The 23,555-nt window shown below is 34.8% G+C and overlaps 1 protein-coding gene across 1 annotated transcript in view; it reads right to left on the reverse strand.

Moving 5' to 3' along the window:
• Positions 1-1,672: 1,672 nt before the first annotated feature.
• Positions 1,673-23,555, reverse strand: part of TBC1D15 (TBC1 domain family member 15) — a 35,227-nt gene continuing 13,344 nt past the window's right edge. The window contains exons 6-17 of the mRNA XM_030449349.1: positions 19,775-19,877; positions 18,641-18,838; positions 16,971-17,099; positions 15,382-15,485; positions 14,990-15,084; positions 13,502-13,618; positions 11,472-11,572; positions 10,670-10,769; positions 10,192-10,289; positions 6,385-6,501; positions 5,753-5,839; positions 1,673-5,064 (exon numbers count right to left, since the gene is read on the reverse strand). Coding sequence (XP_030305209.1) covers positions 4,858-5,064; positions 5,753-5,839; positions 6,385-6,501; positions 10,192-10,289; positions 10,670-10,769; positions 11,472-11,572; positions 13,502-13,618; positions 14,990-15,084; positions 15,382-15,485; positions 16,971-17,099; positions 18,641-18,838; positions 19,775-19,877 — 1,456 coding nt within the window. The 3' untranslated portion in view covers positions 1,673-4,857. The remainder of the gene's footprint in view (positions 5,065-5,752; positions 5,840-6,384; positions 6,502-10,191; positions 10,290-10,669; positions 10,770-11,471; positions 11,573-13,501; positions 13,619-14,989; positions 15,085-15,381; positions 15,486-16,970; positions 17,100-18,640; positions 18,839-19,774; positions 19,878-23,555) is intronic.

Here is a 23,555-nt window from a genome sequence, read left to right on the forward strand (position 1 = left end):
ACACAATGGAGCTCTGCAATCAATAATGTCACATATGTTAATAATATGACACATACATAAAAACAGTCTACGAACTGATGCTCAGGTAGGGTACACACAGCCTTTATAATGAAAATATATACTGTAATTGAATTCCTTCAAAACATAACCCATTTAGAAAACTTCATTTATTGAAATTACACGGGCAGTTTGAAATACGTGTTGGATTCAATTGTGTAATTAATTGTGAATGAGGCAAAAAGTGAGGTCCCACAATATATTTGTTTGCAATTCATGAGGAAATACAATTTGTGCCAAAGCTATAGCGATTTACCTTGAAAAATAGCAGACATTCTTTAAAAATATTTAAGATTAAAATCCCCACTTGAATTAAAATGAAACTGAAACTTGATTCATACAAGGCCTGCACTGCAATACATCACTTAATTGCACAGCAGACATTTTCAAGTCCCACTAAATATCACATATGAAGCACAGTTCATCTTTTCACACCACAAAAAAGGGCATTTGAAAGCATCTTCAAATAGAAAACCATCTTAGAAATCTGTCTGTCAAGTGCTCAATTATGTACCTGTATCTCTTCACCTTATCAATTCTTCTTTGCAGTCATGTCACACAACTGCACACACAGAACCAAGGGTAAGGATTTCCTTCTTTAATCCACGACACTAAAGAGCAGCTCATGGAACTTCTCTCTAAGAACTACTCTCTTTTTAATTTTTTTTTTTCGTTTGCTGGGGGGTTTTTTTGTTTGTTTTTTCTGGGTTTTTTTATGTGTGTGTTTTTTCTTTTTTCTTTTTTGTTTTTTTGTTTGTTTGTTTTGCTTTGTTTCACAGAGATGGCACCATGCATTGACTACAAATGTTCAGAGAACAGATTTGAAAAATAAATTTTAAGATAGTGAGCCAGCCACAGACAAAATCATGTTACAAGCCATTCGTTTACAGCCCATGGACCAAACCTTAGTTTTAAATAGCATCCATACAAGAGTATGAACTAAAACTGAGTGTGAGGAAGTCAACACATTTCTTAAACAAATTATTACTCCTGCACAGAGCCCACTTAAAAATGGAAGTGGAAAAAAGTACTTAAGTTGAAGCAATTCACAGAAGCATTTTTAAAATTTCACTAACCTCTTTTAGCACTGTCATTTCTGTTAATAAGGAACACTTTGAAGACAGATTTTTACCTACAGAAATCCAATACCAGGTTTGGTAAGGGTCAATTTGCATCACACCAGGAAGCATGAATTGTACAAGCAGTACTAAAAATTGTTCATGGTCCAAATTCTGAATGCCAAATTGGCAATAAAACTATTTTGAAGTTAGGCAAGATGCTAGTAACCAGAAATTGTTTAGAAAAGTGAATTAAAAGTTTCTCACTTATTTCAAGCTACGACAGCTCTTAAAAAGTGAAAGCTATAAGAATACCTTTTAAGGCTTTCTGAAATGTTTCAGCAATAGAGCTTTAATTCAGTACTCAAGATTATATCTGAAAGTAGTGAGGAATCGGGTTTCTCACTGCTTTGGCTGACTGTGGCCAAAGAATTTTATAGGGTAGTATGTGAGGAAAACCTAGAGAATAACTGAAGAGGCACCTTTAACATCTTAAATTTGTCCCCTAGAAAACCACAAAGTTTTCAAGTCAAAACATATCAGTGACAAAACTGGCATTGTTGAACATACCACCTTAATTTTAATTGAATTACAGGTCAAACCCAAAACATTGCTAATACAATCAACATCACAGTGTTTCCACATCTGGTTATTAAGGCGATCAGGACGTGTTATAACATATATATAGCCTTTATATTCCTTAGGAAAATTATCTACAAAAAATTAATACAAAACCTCAACACTAGACTGTGGATTGAAGGCCACTGGCTACAATGAACAGGACAGGCACACATTTGCTAAATGTGAAACGTGAAATGTGAAAACAGCTGAAGTGGTGATTACTATGGGAAATGAAGTAAAGCACCACCCTTTTGTTTTGTTTTTTCTTTCACCTCCCAGTATCAAAACCATTCCATAAATATTCACAATGGTCAAATCTTCCGTGAATTTTCAGTCAATTCTCCTCTTGTGTCCCAACAGAAAAGCTCTGAAGAATGTACTTTCAAAACAAAATTGCCCTAAAAAAATATAAAAAAAAATGTCTCAAGTAAAGACCTACATAAATGTAATTTTTACCTTAGAAAAGGTAACACTGGAATACTGCTACAATTGAGAAGCATGAAGTTTTAAATGCTGACCCCTAGAAGAAAGTTACCTTCAAGTTAAGTATTAAAGAACAAAACAGGTTTGCAGGAACTAAACAAGTATTGCCTTTTTACAGCTTGACAGCTGTAACCAGAAAAAGCAGAGTTAATTCACATTAGTTAATTCTAAGTAGTCTAAATAATTCATGTACAAATGAAGTATGTAATTACATATACAGAACCTCCAACCCAGGGCATTTTTTCAGCCATCATGATCCCAATGAAGGCCTCTCACAGTGTTTCCAGTCTCATTTTAAGACTAAAGCCATCCCTAACAATCAGGAATAATTTAGTGGAGAATGAGGTTCCTCTTGATTCCAACTCTTTGCAAGGCTGCCTGTCAGCAGGAAGGGTGCATACAATGAACAAGGGACATCTGATCTTACTGCAGGGAAGCAGAGCAAGCCCACTTACTCCAAGCCTTCCACAGCAGCTGCTCACTGTTAACTCAGGAACAACCTTCTCATCCATGACATCTGAGCACTTAATACAAAGGGGATAGATCAACAAGGGCTGGTAGTACTTCTTAACAGCCATAGCTGTAATTCTAACAGAATTCCACTTAAAATATTTTTCTCAGTAATTTGAATATTAATATTCAGTCAATAATATTTTCTTCAAGATCTTCAATATGCTGCATATCACTTTTTGACGCTGTATATCCAGAATAACTCAGAAACATTCATAGCTAATTGACAACTCACTTGTTGCATTTGTTTTTATTTCCCTCCCCCCTTCCATCCCCTTCCATAGTTTCATCTCAAAATAATTTTGACAAAAACATTTTGCAAGTGCACTTCAAAGCGAACTAGAAATACTGACTCACCTAGTATTTGAACCAAAGTGTCAATTATATGAAGTTCTTACAGCTTTATGTATTCTGTGCCACATTAAATGACCCACTAAGAAGCACAATGTTCCAGTGAACAAAGACACAATGCTTCACAGTAATTTCCTGGATAGGAAATGAAAGGCTACAGATACACTGAGCTGTGAAACCTTGACTTTCACCATGCAAGACTCTTCTTATTAACTGATGAGAGATAGCACATTGGTGATATTAAAAACAAAATCTAAACTGATTCAGCTCTCCATTATTAGTTCACAACTGAGCCAAAAAGTCTGATTTGGTCTCAAATCATTGTAACAACTTGATTGATCTATTAGAGCCTTTTTGTATTTCTTGTATTTGCTTTAGGTGGTACAAGAAACATTTGCAAAAGTAGACTGCTCCAGAAGAGAACCACCAAATCCCAGCACATCAACAGCCTAGAAATAAAAGATATGTTCCACTCTGCAATAAACAAGTATTCCCACTGCTCTCCATTACTCACAAAATATATCAATGGACTAAGCACTGTTAGCTGTCCCATCTATCTCATGTACTTACATCAACGAGACTAGATATTTTTCTCTAAAAATGATTTAATTAAAACACTAAATCAGCTTTGATTTTTATTTTTTATATATACAACAGTTACCAAATAATGAATAAACTGATTCAGTTCTGTTAAATTTCACATAACGTCAAAGGACATCAGCATGGAATCAAATAAACTCACATTGCCTTTTGCATATACAAAAAATGCATTAATGATAACTGTGATTATTATTTTGGTTTGTGGTTTATGGGGGTTTTATAACCTGTTCATTAATTCTCCAAATAATCTTGGCATAAAAACAGTGTAGAGTAGTTAATTCATCAGTTCATATATTGGCAAAGATAAACATTAGTAAAGTGTGCAAGAAATCAATTGCAAAATTACCTCAAGTGGACTGAACGTATTTACATGAAAGTTATCATCAGTTTTAAAAGTCCTTGAAAAAGAGCACAGGTTGGAGCTGTGCATTAATTTGCCCAAACTGATTCATATGAATGAGCAGTCAAGTTTATTCAGATATTGAAAACGTGACTCTCCTTTTAGTATTCACAAACATTTGTGTATATAGTGTATGCATCTAAATATATATATGCTTATATAAAGTGAAGATATGTTAATGTAAAAATATACTGTTCAACCACTCCCAATTACACAAAATTCAGTATAAGGACATTAAACTGTATAAGTTTAAATTTCCATTTCAAATCTACATTCAACCAGCAACAAATACTTAGAAGTATTTTTGTAAACATTTCATGGGGTAAAACCCACTCATTTACAAAATGATCCTTCTTTAACACATCAGCATCTCTTCAGCTTGAAAATTTTGTACAGCAGCATTAGCTGGCCTATTGTGAACCTGCTCAAATCCAAGAGCTCACACTCTCTTTGACCACAATGTCTGAAAGCTCAGCAAATGCAGATTTCTTTAATTCACTCTTAATTACCATCCATTTCCAGTTCACCAGCAAAAAGAAAATGCACTTGGCTACAAAAATATTAAGGAATGTTAATTGAAAACAAAAGGCTATTTTGGTAGAAGAAACTACAAAAATAGTTGAGTCATGTTGTAAAGCTTTAATGCAAGAGCATTACAGTACAGATTTTCTTTCCAACCTTAAAGCTTAATCAACACTGAATTTAAATATACATCTCTCAAGTGCTCAAAAAAAACCTGCTCAGTAATAAGTCTTTCTTCAGTTTAACCACCTGCAATTATGCAGGTGCCAGGCTCTGCATCTCAGGCATCTCTTGGGTGCTGTCTCTCGTTCCATTGGCAGCAGCTACAGGTGTTGATACACTCTGATACAGTGACGTTGAGCAACTCGGCACAGCTCCACTTTCATCTTCTCCAGTATCTGAGTCTGGTGTTACAGAACTGCTTTCTATCCCTAGGATCTCACTAACTGCTTGAGGCAATTCCTAGGAAAGAACAAGAGGTCAAAAAAGGACTAACTGTAATTACAAAAAGGTTAAAAAGGTCCTCTACCAGTCAGTCCCCCATGCCCAGTAAGTAATCAATCCTCTGAGCTGTACCAAAAGCATTTCTCTCAGCCATAGTTCCATTAAAGTTAGTTTTCTGTATCTGCTTTTTGAAAAGACAGCAAAGAAGACAGGCTCAGGAATCAATTCCTGATTAAAAATATAATCTTAGTTACAAAAAAAATGTCTAAACATCTATAATAATTACACTTCATATTACTGAAATTATTGAAATTTTACTGTGTGAACCATTACTTTCTGCCTAATGAGACTGCTATGCTTTCAGTGCCACGCACCTTTCACCTCATCCGCACAGAAATTCAAATTACTTGTACTGCAGTTATGAGTTAAGAGTTACAGTAACTACAAGTTGCCGTAGTTACAAGTTAAGAGTTAAGAAATGGCAACTAAAAGGCATGATCCAACTTTCCACTGTAAACAATGTTACTCTCTAAAGATCAATCACTCTTACTTATCGGCTTTTCTAACACAGTTGCTGTACAGATGCAGCACATGCTTTATCATACCCCGGTATTTAGTTATTTCCCAACACATACATGTACAATTGCAGACAAATACATAGTATTATAGTCTATAAATACAGAAGATATATGCAAAATATCTTTACCTTGCAACTCATCATCTGCATAGAAATTGCTTCTGCTTTGCAAAGTATATATTCCACATCAATTTTCATAGACAGATCATTGACATGCTAAAAGTATATTCACAAAGATTAGTTAAGTGTGATAAACTGTAAATATGTTTTACTGTAATATACATTAATACTGCACTGCTAAAAAGTATCAGCTTATAAGCTTGTCCTTTAAGCTATGAAGTGCTAGACATACTCAATTTGCTTTGACAAATGGGTACTGAAAGCTGCAGTATGCAAGAGCTGGCCTTCATCAGTATCCAAGATCTGATGGATCCATGTACTTCGAAATCTAACAAATTCTATAGCCCTCCTAGATACCCACAGCTCACATTTTTAAAGAGATAACAAGATTACAGATGAAAAAGCAAAAAGAAAGATTAAACATATTAAGCAGTAGTCTATGGGAGAGAACATTTTTCCTTTTCTAAATGATCTTAGCACAGAACACAGACATCAAACCAACCATCTTAAAAGCACAGACACTTAGTTCCCAGTAAACCCTTTACAATAGAACACATCTTTCCCCCCAATATATAATAGAAACCTATCACATTAACTAAAAAAGCCAATTAATATTTTAAAAATCCATAAGGATTCAGTACCTTTAATATTTCATTGAAGCCATAGTGCTTCTCCATTATTTGCTGTTTTTCAGATTCTAAGATAGCACAACAAAGGAGAAGATGAAAATTCTGGCAAGGCAGTTCCGTCCACATGACCTGTTAAAATATGAACACCACTTTTGAAATGCTTATGCTCTTCCTCTGAAAAGAAAGACAGTTCGTGGAAAATAAGTAAGCCCACAGCTGAGTGGTTTAATTAACAATAAGCTATTTCTGAAGGCAACTCGAGCTTGCAGTCTTGTGAACATGTGTGTTCAGCCTCAAGTCATGTGAAATCCTCTTACTCAAAATTAAGAACTACACAGAAGCAACTAAAACTAGTAAATTGTGTGACTAAGTGTGTCTGCATTAGGAGTGAATTGGTAGAACTGTGTCATGCTCAGCAATCCCTCAAAAAGATTTTATCAGTTATAAATAAGGTGCTGAAATTCCTCTAAATCACCCTACTACAGGAGCCCAAATACATGTACATGTAGGTATTAGGCATGGGCAGGTGTTACTTTTTGTCTGATGAGATGTTGGACTTTGGTGCCCAAGAAGCCACAGATAATCATCCTCAGGCTACCTGGGACTGAAATGTGCATCCAAAGCATTAATACCCTATTTTAGCATGTTCATGAGAGCAAAATCTTGAAAAAAGTATTTGATGAGAATGTGTATGGTTTGCACAAAGCTGAAGAACAATTCTGATGACAAAAAAAAAGAAATAAATTGCTTGTCTAAATTACTCTGGCAAAAAAATAAAGGGGTTTGATCTATAGATTTACTCTCAAAAAAGGCAGGTGAAAAAGCAGGTTCATTTTAAAAAAAGAAGGTTCAGTCCTAGTTCACTAGTAAAAAGATTTGTTGCTTTATTATTGATATAACACAGCCTTCAAGCTCAACATGACCTTACTTGAACTTGTATCACGAGTACATGTAGCCTATAAGAGGAACTGCATAAATCTGAAAGATACCCAAACCATGTTCACCCAAAATAAAGTGCAATTAATATTGAATGTTTCAAATTAAGATTCACTTCTATTAGTCCAGAATTAAAAATATCTTTTTCAGGTATTGGATATTCTCTTAAAGAATACTTTCAACTCTAGGCAAAGGGCTAGAATATAAATAGGCTGCTAAACTACATCATACAAAATGCCTATAGTCTACACACAATTACTTTGTAAGGTTTTTTTTAATTTTACCTGATAAGAAAAAAATACGAACTTCACAGGGATGTGAACATCAATTTTGCACATAAAGAGAGCAAACTACTGCCTATACATTCCCAGCATGCTCAGATTATCATGGTACATGTACCATGAATCATCTACAACAATCACTAATGAAGCACATCAAACAACAGGCTGCCTCTTGGCATTTAATCTAAAACAGAACATAAATGATGAAAAAATAATAATGTAGTACATAGAGGAAATCAACCCAAAATATAGAACTGTGTTGTGTCTAATGGTTACCTTTTTATAGATAGTAACAGAATACTTAACTTTCATATCTATAGTTTCATGCTACCCTACTGGAATATCTGCTTTAAGAAGCATTTGCTTCAAGCCATAACTTAAGTGGAAGCTAGATGCAGCTTCAAGGGTAGAAGAAAGCCTGAAACACTGACAATGATGTTCACAAATATTTTCTCTTCTCTGAGGAAAATTAGCAGCCATCAACCATTGCTAATATCGGCTTCAAAAAAGCCCCATACATTTTGTCACTATTTTTGATGCAGCTTTCAAAATCAAGAGCAGATCATGCACTTAAGATTATGTATGTGAATGTGTAACAGCAGCATCACAAAGTGAATGAAAAAGAAAAATAGTATTTAAATTAAGACTATAAAAATAATACCACTTAAGTGCAATAACTCTTTCCCTCCTATTTCTTTCTGATAAAGCTGTATAAATAAGGACACATTTGTTCTACCTCAGCAATCATGAACATTCTTAAGTAGTACTAGCATATATGTCAAGTAATTGATCACTAGGTCATCCTGGTTTTATACTATGTGAGCTGTAGCAGTATAACACTGGAGGTAAGAGTGACCTAGCTGTGTTGTTACCAAAAATTTCAATTTTTTTTCTACCCAGTCTTCTACAACCATCTTGATAATGAAGCAGCTCACTGTATAAAAGAAAGACCAAGGTCTTGCTGGAATTACCAGGTAAGTGTCTGCCCTTCCAGTGTGAAGGAGGAACTGAGCTGGTTTTAATTTTGGGGTATGTAAACAGCGGTTCAGCATTCTGTCTAACTGTGCTGAGTCTGAGAGACACTGCTTAAATGTACTCCAAATAACCCCACCCACAGACAGAGAAGTTTAACCTGCATTCCTGTTTATATAAAAGTTGTTGCATATAGCACTGCCAGTATCTGCAATCACTTCATTTGTCTCAACTGCTCACACAAGGGGGAACACAACCTCTCCAGAGCATGCACTGCCTAGCACACCCTGCTGCACCATGTTGTGATTATGTAACCACTCATTTTTTCTACCAAAATCTGATTATTAAGGCCTCAGTAAGTTGGAAGGCTTGGTTGTAGCCTCTACTCTAGCTGATGGGGACTGGTATGTCACAGAATAGTTTGGGCTGGATGGGATCTAAAAGATACGTAGTTCCTGCCATAGGCAGGGACATCTCACACCAGAGCAGGATGCTCAAAGCCTGGAACACTTCCATGGAGAGGGCACTCATATCTCCTGTCTCTAAGGTGACGTCTAATAACCATTCTGGTGAGCTATCTTTTTTCTTACAAAGAAATCAAACACTTGTATTAAGCATACATTATTATGTGCTAGAAGGAACCTACAAGGCTATTGTATATCAAAAGGTTTCCATCACCTTCCTAAGACAGAAAAAATACACTTGAGTTAGAAATATAGTGTGTTTCTGTTCTGTATGCACACAAATAAAGATACAATAGAAAAGAGGTGATAAAAACATGCTAGACAGGGACTATAAACTGTAAATAAAAATACTGTTGTCATCAATTTAAAAAGAAAAATTAGTCTTTAAAACATACTGAGAAGATGACATTACACTGGGGAGGGGGAAGAAATGAAATGGGTAAATTTTTTCCCAAAAATCACAATAATTTATACCTCAGAGTAAAAGAATTCTTTTGGGTACCTTATTTATGAATGTTTTGCATAAAATGTTCAGTCCCCTGTAAGTGACACCTCAGTACTCTATGATAGCAAATTCAACAAATTAATGATAAAAAGCTAAAAATGTTAAAACTGTCTAAATATAGGCCCTCCACTTTTGGGGACTCTGTTTTCATTAGTGGAAAAAGTGAATAAAATCAACTCGTTTTCATTATACCAGAAACAACAATATTTTTCATTATAGCACAAAACTTATGCATCTTAGCCCTCCTCTTTTCATGACCCTTCCATTCCCCAGGACAACTCTATGTGATGTAGAAGTACTACCAATATCAAGGATTAATCAGACACACATACAAATGCTATTTTTTCTTGCATATGCTCTTTTCCATTAAAAGTTAACTGATAATCTCCCCTTACTACTTTCATTCAAGAGCCTAACCTCAGGGATCCTGTCCAAAGCTTTTTGGAAAAGTACCCACCAGCACAAGTATTTTTCCATTCATTTCCCAAGTTGTTATTTTTGTTAAAAAGACATAACATATGCTATTGTCTTCTCATCATTGAACTAAATTATTTTTTTTTAAAAATCTATTAAGAGTATTAATCACATTGCAGAATGACCCACGCTTTTTGTTCTAAAGACCAAAGACTGCTGGAGTTTGTGTGATGCAGTATCTTCTTACCTCCCAGAGTCGAAGAATATCTTGAAAGCTAAATTCCCTTTTAAATCTGATAAGAAGCCATCGGAAGCAAAAATAAAGGTAGCCTGAGTCTTGAGATTCTAGGAATAAGAATGTTACATTTCATAAACACACAATTTGTTTTAAACAATAGATGGGGGTGTGAGTATAGGGGAAAAACTATTACGAAAACATCACAATATACAGGTACATAATCACACCATTGATTTTAAAGATGGTTGCCCCTTTTCAGAATCAAATGTATTTGCCAGAAGATGGCATATATTTGAAATCAGTAACAACATCATTCTGTTTTTCTATAGACATGGAACAATTATTGAAAAAAATTAGGTGTTATTAATTTACAAGTCCCTGTATTCGTATAATATTACTACTGGAATTAAGTCTGCAGTCTGGGAAGCATATCAATGTACACAGAATGTAGCACATTGTTTTAGCTAATGTGCATGAATACACCTACCTAAATAACTGCAAAATCCACTGTCTAGTAAACGAAGCAAAGCACTCAGTTGAACTAGTTGTGTCTTCATACCCTGCATCTGTTCTTCAAAATTCTGATGCTGGATGGAATAAAATATTAGGACTGTCATTTTTATTATAACTTTGAGATTTACAGGAATTTTTAATTATTAAAAAACATTTTGCTGTAGCAACAGTGGCTCTCATACTTATGGTATTTAACATATGAGTATTCAACTATATTCCTACCTAATGAAATGTCAGCTTTTTACTGAAAGGTTTAAGTGAAGGAGTGAACTGTATTTCTTTGATAACACTTTTGTACGTAATAAATGATGTTTTATACTGGCCTATGCTCTGTACCTCCTAATAGCACCACTGCACTCAGACCAAAAAGGTCACTCTCTTTACTGTCATAGCAGTCACATACTCCTTTGCCACATGCACAACTCATAAGAGCTTCCATTTCTGGAAAGCCTAAATTGTACTAAACGAATACCAAAAGGTCAAGTATGACAGGGAACAACTATCTTGAAAAAACTCCTGCTAGGGGATTTGTCTGTGAGGGCTTTGAGTTACTTTGGAATTTCTAAGGAACTGAATTTGTCTATATAGTGCACACTGACAGTGTAACAAACCCACCATAACACCTATGTCAATTAGAAAAAAATACATTTACTTCAAACATAAGATTATTGCTTTAAAAGAATTTAAGAAAAATAATGGAATTCGTGAAATAAAATTAAACCTAAATACAATCCATCACTTATCTGTTTATATCAGGTAAAAAAGCCTTATTTTACCATTTGTTCCATGTATGTTACAAAGCACCAAAAGGCATCTACTTCATTCTCCATAACATACAAGACAGGTGAAAGCAAGTCGCTCATCCCCTGGACATAACCTTGATGGAGAAAAAGGAAAAAATTGCAAATAGGAGGGTGATTAAACTCAGCAGTTAAACATTAAGTTTTCCAGTGTGCTGAAGGACCGGTGAAATGAAAGTCTGCATTCCAAGATTGTACAAATACTGTAATTTTCCAACTCAACCACCAGTAAAGACATCTTGTATTAATAATAACCAACACCCAGCAGATCTAACAAGATTTAGCAGCAGTTTCTGCCAGTCTAAAGAGGACATAAAATGAACACATTGTTTTAGTAGTTGTTAAAATAGATTTCTGGTAAAAAAAAAGTTGCTATTTAGAGTTCAAAGGCACATATTGATATTTTTAAGAAGATTAAATATATACCTAGCACAATCACAAATATACATTCATATTTATTCTTCTCCTTGTCTGCATTTGGTTACTTTCTTCTATACCTTAAAAATCTTTTCATGTATTCCCACTTTTTTTTTCCTCCTCAACTGCAGATTTTCTTTTGAAACAGATTTGAACAAATGCTGAGTTTTAGTCCCAGGAAAATATACAGTACAATAGGTTGTATGAAGAAAATTTCACAGGTAACACATCTTTTTCTGGCACTGCACATACTTTAAGGATTCCTGTATTTAGAGAAGTAGGGATTGTTCAGCTTGGAGGATATTTTAAATACATTAAAGCCTAAGACCATACATGTACCCAAGCAGCCAACAATGATTTATTGCTTTATATTTATTTATTATTTATATTGATTTATAGTTATTAAACTATAGAATGGGATTGAGGGAATTAATGTTTATGAGAAGCACAGAACAGACTCATACCCAGATGTGATTCAAAGAAGTACTTCTAGGTTTCTGTGCCCAGAAACTCTGCATTAAGTTCATATGCACTAGAAAGCATTCACATGCCTTATGAGCAAAGCTTCCATGTAAATTAACAATAAAATGGCATTTTAAAGCATATAATTTTCATAAACAAAGTTTTAGTTTATACATTTATTAAATATTGTATAGTTTTTAATGCTTCTTCCAGCTTCCTTGTCTGTAATTAACAACCCATTTAAGAGGAGCAGAGGACAAGGTATTTTGGAACTCATGTTCCTCCTTTCTTACTCTTCCAACTACTTTACCACTGATGCTCAAGTCAGATTATCTACTGCCCTATTGCCTATGATCTCCCTAAGTAAGAGTACAACTATCAACAGTTTGGTTCAAGACACAACATTTCTTAATTAAACTCAAGCTTGAATGACTCAATTTTTTAATTATTCAATTATAATTGAATAACTGAGAAGAGGATTGGAGTCAGTGACTGCAAATATGGAGCAGAAGTGAGAAGAAAAATAGAACAAGGAATAGAAAATAATTGAAAGGATATCAGAAAACTGTTTTGTTCCCCAAACACTTAATTATATAGCCAATTAAATGCATTAAAAATACGCTCAAAACAGTTTAGAAGTATCTTAAAAAATAAAAAAAATCCATTAGCACAGACCAGAGGAATTCCTTCAGAAAAATATTGTATTGACAGTTATTCTGTCCCCTTCCCTATCTGGCAGTTTGTGACATTATTCAGGCCTCTCTACAGCTGCTGTTGAAGGACTGTACCAATGCCTGAATAGCTTAGAAGCCCTGAACAGATGTAATGTTAGATGTAATATATTTTCATTATTTTTGCCTGTTTATAAAACAGAAGACTTATCCATTGTGTATATTTAAGCCATCTAAACAAGGTTTTACTAGAAAGGGCAGTAATCATGTTTTAATTTCACTTATATACCACTGTACCTTAATGAAATAAGATGAGAAACTGAATGGGGTTATCTACATTATTAAAAAAAAATCTTGAAATTTAGTCAACAGTTTGATTGTATTAACAGGTTTTAACATAAGCACAGCTGCATCAGAAACTAAAAAGGCCTTTACAATCAGAAGAATACAACTTACCTAAGTCAAAGTCATACATGCAATAGGTCATCAAAATATCATGAAGTAAAATCAATCCTGAATTATCATCCCCTTCGTAGAATTTATTTGTTCGATCTGTCCTGTTTACATCTTTTTCTAAAACAACCAAACAAAAAAAGTTCAGATTTAAAAAAAAATTCAAAACAAGTTCTACAACAAAGGCTGAATCTCAAAATGGGTTTTTTTAAGATGCAAATTTCCTCCTCAAACACTGTTGCAAAGCTTTGAAGTGTTTAAGACAACTGCATAACAATGTCATTTCAAAATAAGTAGTATTTTAAAAGAAAATCCTTCCTGCCTGCAATAAAAGGCTTTGCTTATAAACAGGTTTTCAGGCTTTTTGCTTTTTTTTTTTGTTGCTAATACTTTTCATGGAAAAATACCTGATTATAATTCAGTGAAATGTTTTCCTCTTAAGGGTTTAAGATTAAGAACAATTTTATGGCAGTTAGCTACGCAACACCATTTATGAATACTTATACAATGCAACATAAGCCATAGTAGGAAAATAACCACACAATCAGCTCAGAGCCACTATGACTGCTCACCTCAACATGTTTATAAACTCCACATAACAAGTTCCTATAACTGACACTGAGCTGAAACTGCCTCTTTAATCAGGCAGTTTTCACACCTCGAATGTATTAAGCACAAAGCATACTCTTCAATCATGCACAATTCAAGACTGATGGACTGAAATAAGCAAAATTTTGATTCCACTTTAATAAAAGCAGTATTTTGTAGATATGTATGTATTTCACAACATAAGCCCAATATTCAAACATTTAAAAAGGAAAAGAACTGATTCAAAAGAAACAAACTTCAGCCTTTTTTGAACTCCAAATACTATTATTTTTCCTGTTAACACACACTCTAAAAAGGTAGTTTACTAATCTACTAAAATTAGACTTTTCTACACTTTCAGCTTGCCTGTTGAATAACTGGCTGAAATAAGTTTAGTCCATGATTATATAACAAAAAAAATATCTTATTCTGTTTTCTGAAGCAATTATTTAGTAATCCTAAATGGTGGTGCCCCGATATCATTACCAAAGAGAACTGACATTACAAACAAAACAACTTGATGACATTTTAAAAATTGGGTATGAAACTCAGGAAGTACATATATAGCCCACTGTAAGTACCTTTAAAATATGAACAGATATGTTTTCATGTCTTTATTTTAATTACATTCCCAGTAACATGAAATAACACAAAATAAACAACCTGTTGTTATTAAGCAAACAAAGTTAAAAATCTAACCATGCCACAACACCTGTGAAGCTCTGAATTACCCTGGTTAAGAAAATTTTAGTATTTCATATGAAACAAAGTTTAGACACAGCTGAAAACACCAATGTTAGCTTTTAGTGCCTCTTCATACAGGTTACTCAAAAAGTTAAATTTTATCAACTTCTGCAGTGTGTGAATTTGTAAAGTTAGGCATGTTTCTAAATCTGAATTTACCTATAAGACTCCGGTACTCTCTTAATCTTGAATTTCGTTTTTCCTGTTCATCACTGACAGATTTCCACTGCAGTTTCATCCTGAAATATTCGTCCCTGAAGAATAAAAAGAATTTTGAAAACAAAACATGCTCCATTATTCCATTTCTTTCTTTTTCATTTAAGCATTCACTCATTCATTCCATTTGTCCTGCGGCATAAGAAGGACAAAACTAGTCTCTTTATATAAGAGTCTCTTTATATATCTTTTTTCCTTAGTTATTTTTTTTTTTCATTCAATCTGTTGCAGCTGTCTTTTAAGTTTCTAAAGACCTTTCTACATCATTTCCCGCCTCAAGAAAAAAAAGGAGCTTTTAAATTTATTTTGTAAAAACAACTCTACTGTACACTCACGTTTTCTTTTTTTGCAGATTGGATCTCTCTTCTTTAGTGCTATTCCAAGGAAAATATCCCAAAAGAAATTTCCATGCTTCTTTCCTTATAGTATGGCAGAGACCCTATGGAAAAACAGATACGAAATACTAAGAAAAGCCTACTTGGATTTTGTTAGGAAATGTTCCTCTAATGATACAACACTGCTTAAAGTAACAAAAGAACTTTTATAATAAGCTTCTTTTTACATTGTAGCCAAATCTTATCTGGTAAGTATCACACTTAGGGAAACATGAGGAAGATAATATAATTTAGCAGGAAACTGCAGAAGCACTGGATTCCTCCTCAGAAGACAAAGAATAACTTCACTAAATATATTTCTTCCTATATTTTTCCTTCACTGTTGAAAATAAAAACCTTATGGACATCACAGACTTCAAGAAGCAAAAAAAGTACCTTTAAAATGTATGTATTTAAGCATCATGCTGCTTTAAACACCAAAGTTCTGATCTCACCACAATCTGATCCTGAGGACTACATTTCCATTTATGTGTTTTTTAAATAAGTATTTTCATCTAACAAGACATGGCCAATATGCAGATCAGTCTTCCAAGTAATCAAAAATACCAGCATTCACTCAAAGACACTAGTTGTCAAAAATATTTCCAAGTAATGCTATTTGTAGATGACAAATGTACTAGCTGAATCATATCCTAATCTCAACAACAATTTAGTTTCTTTCAATATCTGCATGGGATACTGATAGGAAAGGTCTTAAGTAATTCTCATGATTGCACAAGGGTTCTTAATAGGGCACCACAAAAAATGTATATAAAAGAACAATCATAGAAACTGAAAATGCCTCAGTTTCACTCTACCCCCTTCAGAGTACATTTATTGATACAAATAGGTCTTGTTTTTAAAAACATTCTTTTTCTCAACTGTATACTTACAAACATACAGCAACAGCTGCACAAAGAATGCATTAAATCACCTTGTTTCCCACAAAAACAAACAAACAATCAAACTAACAAAAAAACCAAAACAAAACAAAAAAAAAGGAATACTAAACATCAGGTAGAAAAGCTACAGGACGTAATTAAAGTTTCCAAAATTTCCACCACTGAGACTATTCAAATGTATATTGCAAAAATGTTCAGTTCAATAAATATCAGTGAAAGTGGTTAGGACTGCTCTGATAGAATGAGAAATCCATAAAAACTCCTGAAGAAGCTTCTTTTGGAGATGGCTGAGAAAACACCCTCAAAAGTAAAAAAATAAACCAAATACCCTAACACTGAAACACTAGTCTTTTCCTGAAAGGCATTTTGATTTCTCTTCTTTATCCCTTGAGCCTTTGTGTTTTCAACTCATTCATTTTAGCCCTTCTCCACAAAGATCCCTCTCTGTGCAGAGCATTTTATGACTGAAGGATTATTGAGGCATCTGATTAGCATGAAATCACAAATTATCAAGTGTCTCCAACAATACATGCTCAAATTCCTCCATGAAGCATTATAAGGCAAACAGCACAACCATGGTTTGGGAAGGAAAGAAAAAGGGTCCAGAAACAAGCCATGGGTCCTGATGACTTTAGAAGAACAAGTTACCCCTTTGAATATTGAATGTTTTATGTAGTCAACATTTAAAATTCTTCCTTCAGAATCCATATTCCTAGCCCATTCTTCAGCTGACACAGGCTCTCGTCTGCTAACTTCAGGCTGTCTTCCTAGATCAATCTGAAACACACACAAATACATTGTATGAATCCTACTGAAGCAGTTTTAAACAACTGAGCAAGTGCTACCTATCTTGCCAGTTTCTTTTATTCAGCAAACCACACTTCCACATGTGCACACCTCAGTTCACAACTAGGGATCTAAGGTTGTGCCCATGTTAGCAAGTCGTGTGGTCCAACAAGGAGCAGATCTTCAGAACAAGACAGCATGCTGAGAGCCTCTAGACATGTACACATGCTCAGATTTTGGAGGATAGATATGTTTTAAATAACATTCCACCCTCCCCTCTGAACTGGCTCCCCATGGACTAAAGGCCTCTAAGCAAATGGAACTGCATTGGGCATGTGCAGTACAGCACACAGGGTAAATTGTGAGCACTTCAGAAGTGCATTCCTGATGCACACAAGTGTATCCTCGTAGAGCATTAAAGAAAAACTCAGGCTCAGAGATATTACGCCCACAAAGACTGCACAGCACGACTGAGATCTATTCAAATACAGTGTCACTTAAAAAAAACAAACCAAGCAAAAAAAAAAATCCAAGACTGTATGTGCTTTCAGAGCTCCTAATACATATCCAAGTTACAGTTTGTGGTTAGTACCACCCAGTTCCTAAATTGCACATTTAAGGACAGTAGAATTCAGTAGACAGTAATTCCTTACTTTCTAACAGTATTTTCATAATGTCAACCACCAAGTCAATTTGTGTTTCAACTCATTAGAAGACTTAGACATTCATCATATGAAGACATACAGTTCAGTGTAATTTTTAGTATGCAGTATTCATTATACTTTTCCTCATTGATAAATCAACTGATTTAGTGCTAGACAGCAAGTTCTTAGAATTACAAAGTTCATACAGCTACCACTAAGATATCAGCACCATTATGAACTCAGGAAAAAAACATTTGTAACAGGTTAACATTCTAAGAACATGTAAGCTGCCTAAACAGCAAGCAAAGGCATTTAAAAGAAACTTTTTCCACCCAGTGGTAAAAGACACCAAGGGGAGCTCAGACAAAGTGATAGATTATCTAATCATCTTCATTCTACCTTTGGTTCAAGTCATACAAAAATCTGTACATTTATACACCCTAGACATTAATCAACCAGTTAAACACTTTGTTTTAATCTTCTTAGCTCTCTTTAAGCAAACTGAAATGTTACAGAGATTAGCCAAGAAAGTAGGCTATTAACCTGCACACCCCAATTTTATCTAACATAGCTCTATCTGACCACAGGGAAAACACTTATCATGAAATGGGTCACTTTTCAGGGTAGAGACTCTTAAGATTATGATAATCCCCAATACAGTAATGACAAACTTTCTTTAAAAGCAAACCCATATTATCAGGCATAAAAAAAGATGCATTCTAGAAGGAGCTGCTAAGATCTTACTCCAGAGACTAAATGGCAGGGCAGCATGAGCCACAACTGCTAGGCATTAACAGTACAACTCACCAAGCTTCAGGTACTAACATCTCTTTAAGATGTGCACAAAAAAAATCAATGCGTCTGTATCATATTTATCTACACACTCACTCGTGTAATGACTTCAAATCCTGGTTCCTCCTGCTGATTTATCCTTAGCCCTGGAATAGCATCACTGAGAAAGTCTGCCATTTCTGATGGTGGTCGTCTTTGATGTGAAGGGTCACTTAAACGGAAACTGTCAAAAATATAGTTTGTGACTTTGGAGAATCTTCCCATTGTTACTGTGTATGGATCCCTCTTCAATTTCTGTGTTATAACAAGAAAAACACGTAAGACACAAAAAGCTTTGTTTAATTGGAATTCTTAAAGGAAGCAAAACGATGCATTGTAGCTGTCCAAGTTACTGAAATTTCACATATCAGTCTTTTCATACACTAAATTCATTATACAATTTACAAAGTTATGTATTAAGATATTACTGGTTTAAAGATTGGATAGCAGTGTGTTCAACAAGCCTGATCTACATATAAAAACAGAACAGACCTACAGTTCACTTTCCAGTGATTAATGCCACAAAACATTTTCCTTATGCCTACCTTCTCTACCTTCATAGAGGAAACACACCTTGAATCATCACATATTATGAGAGGAATCTCACACAGAACTTGATTTGACAACCAAGTCCAGAAACTGATGTAATTCACTCATGAAGATTTTCTTTAATTAAAAAAATCAGTAGGTCAAAACTCTCAAGTAGCTGGAAACTCTGCTGCTTTCATGAGTCTACAAACTCCACTAAACTACTATAAGCATTTTTAACATTAAAAAAAAAAAAAGCAACACAATCTGTTAAGGATTACTGTGCTGCTGCAATTCCAGCATGCCTTCAAAACCATCAGAAAACATCTAAAGTATTTAGTTAAGAAAAATATAGAAGGTACTAACCAGCATGTTTTGGTAATTCCTGAAATTTTTTCCTTCTTCCCTTTTCTAAAACTATCTGTACCCAAATGGATAGATTCACAGATAATATTAAGCTGAATAGACTTGCTGTAGTATCACAGGGAAGTTAAAAAATCATTGGAACATAGAAAACACCTAGCAAGTAAACATTCTAGGGTAAGCATTTGGTTTAGGATACAATCAATGCTTCTAGAATGGCAGTGATTCAGGGAATATTTGTGTGACATGATAGGGTGGGGTTTTTAATAGATTTCTTAAAAAATCAAAGATAATACATACTTGTAATAATCCGTATGATGGTTCATCAAAGAGATTTTCAAAAGATTGAGACAGAGACTTGTTCTGAGAATTCACAAGAAGAATTCGTTTATCCTGTGGAGATCTAAAATAAAATTTTAAAAGGGTTTTTGTAAGTACCACCGGTTTTTCCTGAAAAAGAACTGTTTTAAGAACATGTACTGTTTTTTGAAGTCACATTTCAGGTTTTGTGCAAAGAAAGAAGGTTTAATGCAAGAGTGTTCTTAGTTCCTGGCACAAGTTCACAAGCTAACATACTACAAAACAGGATTTTCACTTTTCAAAAGATCAGTCATCATCATATTCCCTCTGAACTATACTGTTTCATCCTTCAAAAAATCATTATGGCTTTTAGAAATTTGAGGAATTACTCTAGAATGTAACTTTTGTCATCCACATGTAAATAAACTGTCCTTCAACTGTAGTTTACTGTATTTGACAATGGACAAAAAAGGAGCAGTGACACAAGAAAGAAAATTCAGTAAGCCTCAATGATCAGCCTCAACACAATGCATGATGAAAGTCCTCTGATGAGACCAAAGTTGTTAAAAGAGATCATGCCACCATACACAGATGAGGAATTCTTTCTACCAATTAGTAAATCTTACACTAAGACACCCTGTAAAACATTACATAAAGAAACACAAACTGCTTTTCAATGTACAAAAGTACATTAATAGACTTATAACCAAGAGTACTACAGCAGTTACTGTCAGAATAATTCCAAGACTCATACTGACAGAAGCTTAAAAAACACCATAGTCATTGAATTGTGAACAGGACCACCTCAGTAAAGCCTTGTAAATGTATTTCTTTGTAGTCTCCAAACCCTAAACGAACAGAAACCTGATTTAGCCTAACTCACTCTACTTGTATATTCTTGTTCTTTAACATAACATAACATTTGCTTCTCTGGCAGGCTTGCACAGGCAGATAAAAATATAACAAAGACAGTGGAATTGTATTGCTCCTAGTATTTCACCTGTCCTTTTGGTCTTCCCCCACCACCACCCCCCACAATCCCATCTTCTCCCCTCCTCTAGCACAGATACCCCATCAGTTCATTAATCAGCTCCTGCATAACCAGTTTACAACACATGACAGAACAGACAGAGAACACCTCCAAAGCCAGGCTGACATTCAAGCCCAAGAGTTGGTAGCTAATTTCTTACTTTCTAACAGTATTTTCATGATGTCAACCACCAAGATGACAGTCAAGCACTCTGCCATCTGACTAAGCCACTGAACAGACTTTATAAAATACCTCTCTCACAAAGTTAAGTCCACTACTTCTAGCCTTTGGAAGAAAAATTACTTTTATTTTTTTTAATACCAGCATCACCTACCATGTTATTAAAGTCAAAGATAAGAACTTTAATAACCCTTATCTCTCTCTCCTGTTCCAACAGGATAGGACACCGTTAACACTGACGGATATGAAATGCAACAAAAAAATCTCATTTTGAGACAGCCAGACACCACAGACACAGGGTCTGAGGCAGCAACAGTTAATGAACCTCAACTGGCTTTTGCTAAAAAGCAGCGCAGAGGCAAAGGCTGCATCATGTACCGTTTTCCTTAACTAAAAGAATGAAAACTTTGTACCAAATCTCCATTTTAATTACACATTCTATCTAAACAGTCAGTGGGTATCAACAGTTATCTGGGAGATAGATGTTTCATTAAAAACTTGTTCAGAATGCTGTGAGTTAGAAAGTGTCGTCGAGACATGTGGTGTTTTCTCAGTATTACAATGGTGCCACTAAATTAGGAAGCATATGTAACAAATTACAAATATTTTATTCAAGTTTAGTCACTTTGCACACACTGGTATCAGCAATGACACGGCATTTTATAAGGAATATTGTTAGAAAAGGACAAAATTTTTGAGATAATAGGAACAGTGGAAGCAAATACCTATGACAGATATTCTGGAGAAAAGATAAACTTTCTGCCTTAACATCAATAACTCAAATATTACAAACTAGAGGTTGAGATAACAAGTAATTATGCTGCCAAGTGTTTGCTTATGGCATTCAGAAAGACAAGTAAAAATATTTTCCTGAAAAAGGTTGTGAGCTTAGATATATCCTGCACTAAAGCATAAATAACAAGTAGGAATCAACTGAAATATACAAAGACTGAAGTCTGCCATTTCTATAATTAATGTGCCATATTTGACCTTCTCTTTCCTTAAAAAACAAAGAAAAAACAAAACAAAAAAACCCCATCATGCTTCATGACTAGACCACATGACTAGTCCCTTAACTGGAAGAAAGGAATCTAAGTAAGAAAAGTAAAACTGGAAGTTCCTCCTCAGCTCAATGCTTAGCCAAATTTAACTTCCATATTTGCCTCAGCTTTTTACTTTGAAGTTCTCAAAGCATCTGCTGCTGCTTTAATCAATACCTAGAACTAAGCAGCTCAGACAAATCCTGAATGCTTCAACTTCATCTCAGGTTTCCCTGTCTCACCCTACATGGAGAACTCCATCTGGTAAGCATTCCTGGACACCCCACTGCACAGCTGCTAGGTCAGATGGCACAAACCCTACACCACTGCCTTCTCTTAAAAACAGACAAATGAGACCATGACTGCACCTCTTCATACACTCTTCCACACCTGACAGCTGCATTTTTCCACTGTACCAAGAGGAATGTCCACATCACCTGGCAAGTCCCTACAGGTGACAAGAACTAAGAATCCAGTGGGTCAAATAAAGAACAAATAGTAAATGCCCACTCATTCACTGCAGAGTTCCGAAAAAGACAGCATTTGAAACAGGAACCAAAATCTCTACACATTTCATTTTCATTCAGTCACTCAATAAACAAATATTAATTTTACACAGCAACGTGAAGTATAGCTATTTGCTCAACCCAATAGAACTGAAAATAATGCCTGTTAGTAATATCCTGGGTAACAGCAATTTGACAACCAAATATTAGACATTTCTTTGTGTCTTCTTTATTTTTCCCCTTAAGAAGCCTGCAGACAGTGCTACAGCCAGTACCATTTCACTAGCTGGCCACGCTAACCCTGCTACCTTCTCCAAGCAGCTGACAACTTCTTGTTATCACAGACAATTGACACCACATCTTGACACTGTCAAAGCCTTCCATAAACCACTTCAATGAATGTACAACCCTTATGTCCTATTGATTTGCTCTCCAGACTACAAGTATGACTTGTAGCATTCCCTACAGACTACAAGCATTCCCTCCTTGTCAAATGCAACTCTGACCTTGTTGATGTGAGAAGAGCCCTCAGTAAGGATTCCCACAGCCTTTTCACTATCCACCTTCAAATCTGTCATCAGATTACTCTGTTCCAAGTGAAGATAACGGAACACTTTTGAAAACAGAATACTTGTTACATGGATGTTACACCTCATTGTTTCTACATGCTCTACCCACTCTTATTTACCCTGTTGCCTTCCAAAATCGTAATTATGCCTACATGGTGAGAATAAATGAGAAAATTTTATTCTGCATTTATGCTATGTCCATATAAAAGGCTTTTATCCTAGTGAAAAACATGGAGGTAACACAACATAATTGTGCAGATGTGGCTCTTAGGGTCATTTAGTTTAGATCTTGGCAGTGTTAGATTTGCAGTGGAACTTAATCTTGAAAGTCTTTTCCAATCTAGATGATGCTATCATTCTATAAACACAGAAAAAAACCTAAGAAATTAACACCATGATAGGGTCTAACTATGTTTACACTCCTAAACCACACTCTAAACTATGTTTACACTCCTG

Source organism: Calypte anna, chromosome 1 (assembly GCF_003957555.1).
Source record: "Calypte anna isolate BGI_N300 chromosome 1, bCalAnn1_v1.p, whole genome shotgun sequence".
Taxonomy (NCBI): domain Eukaryota; kingdom Metazoa; phylum Chordata; class Aves; order Apodiformes; family Trochilidae; genus Calypte; species Calypte anna.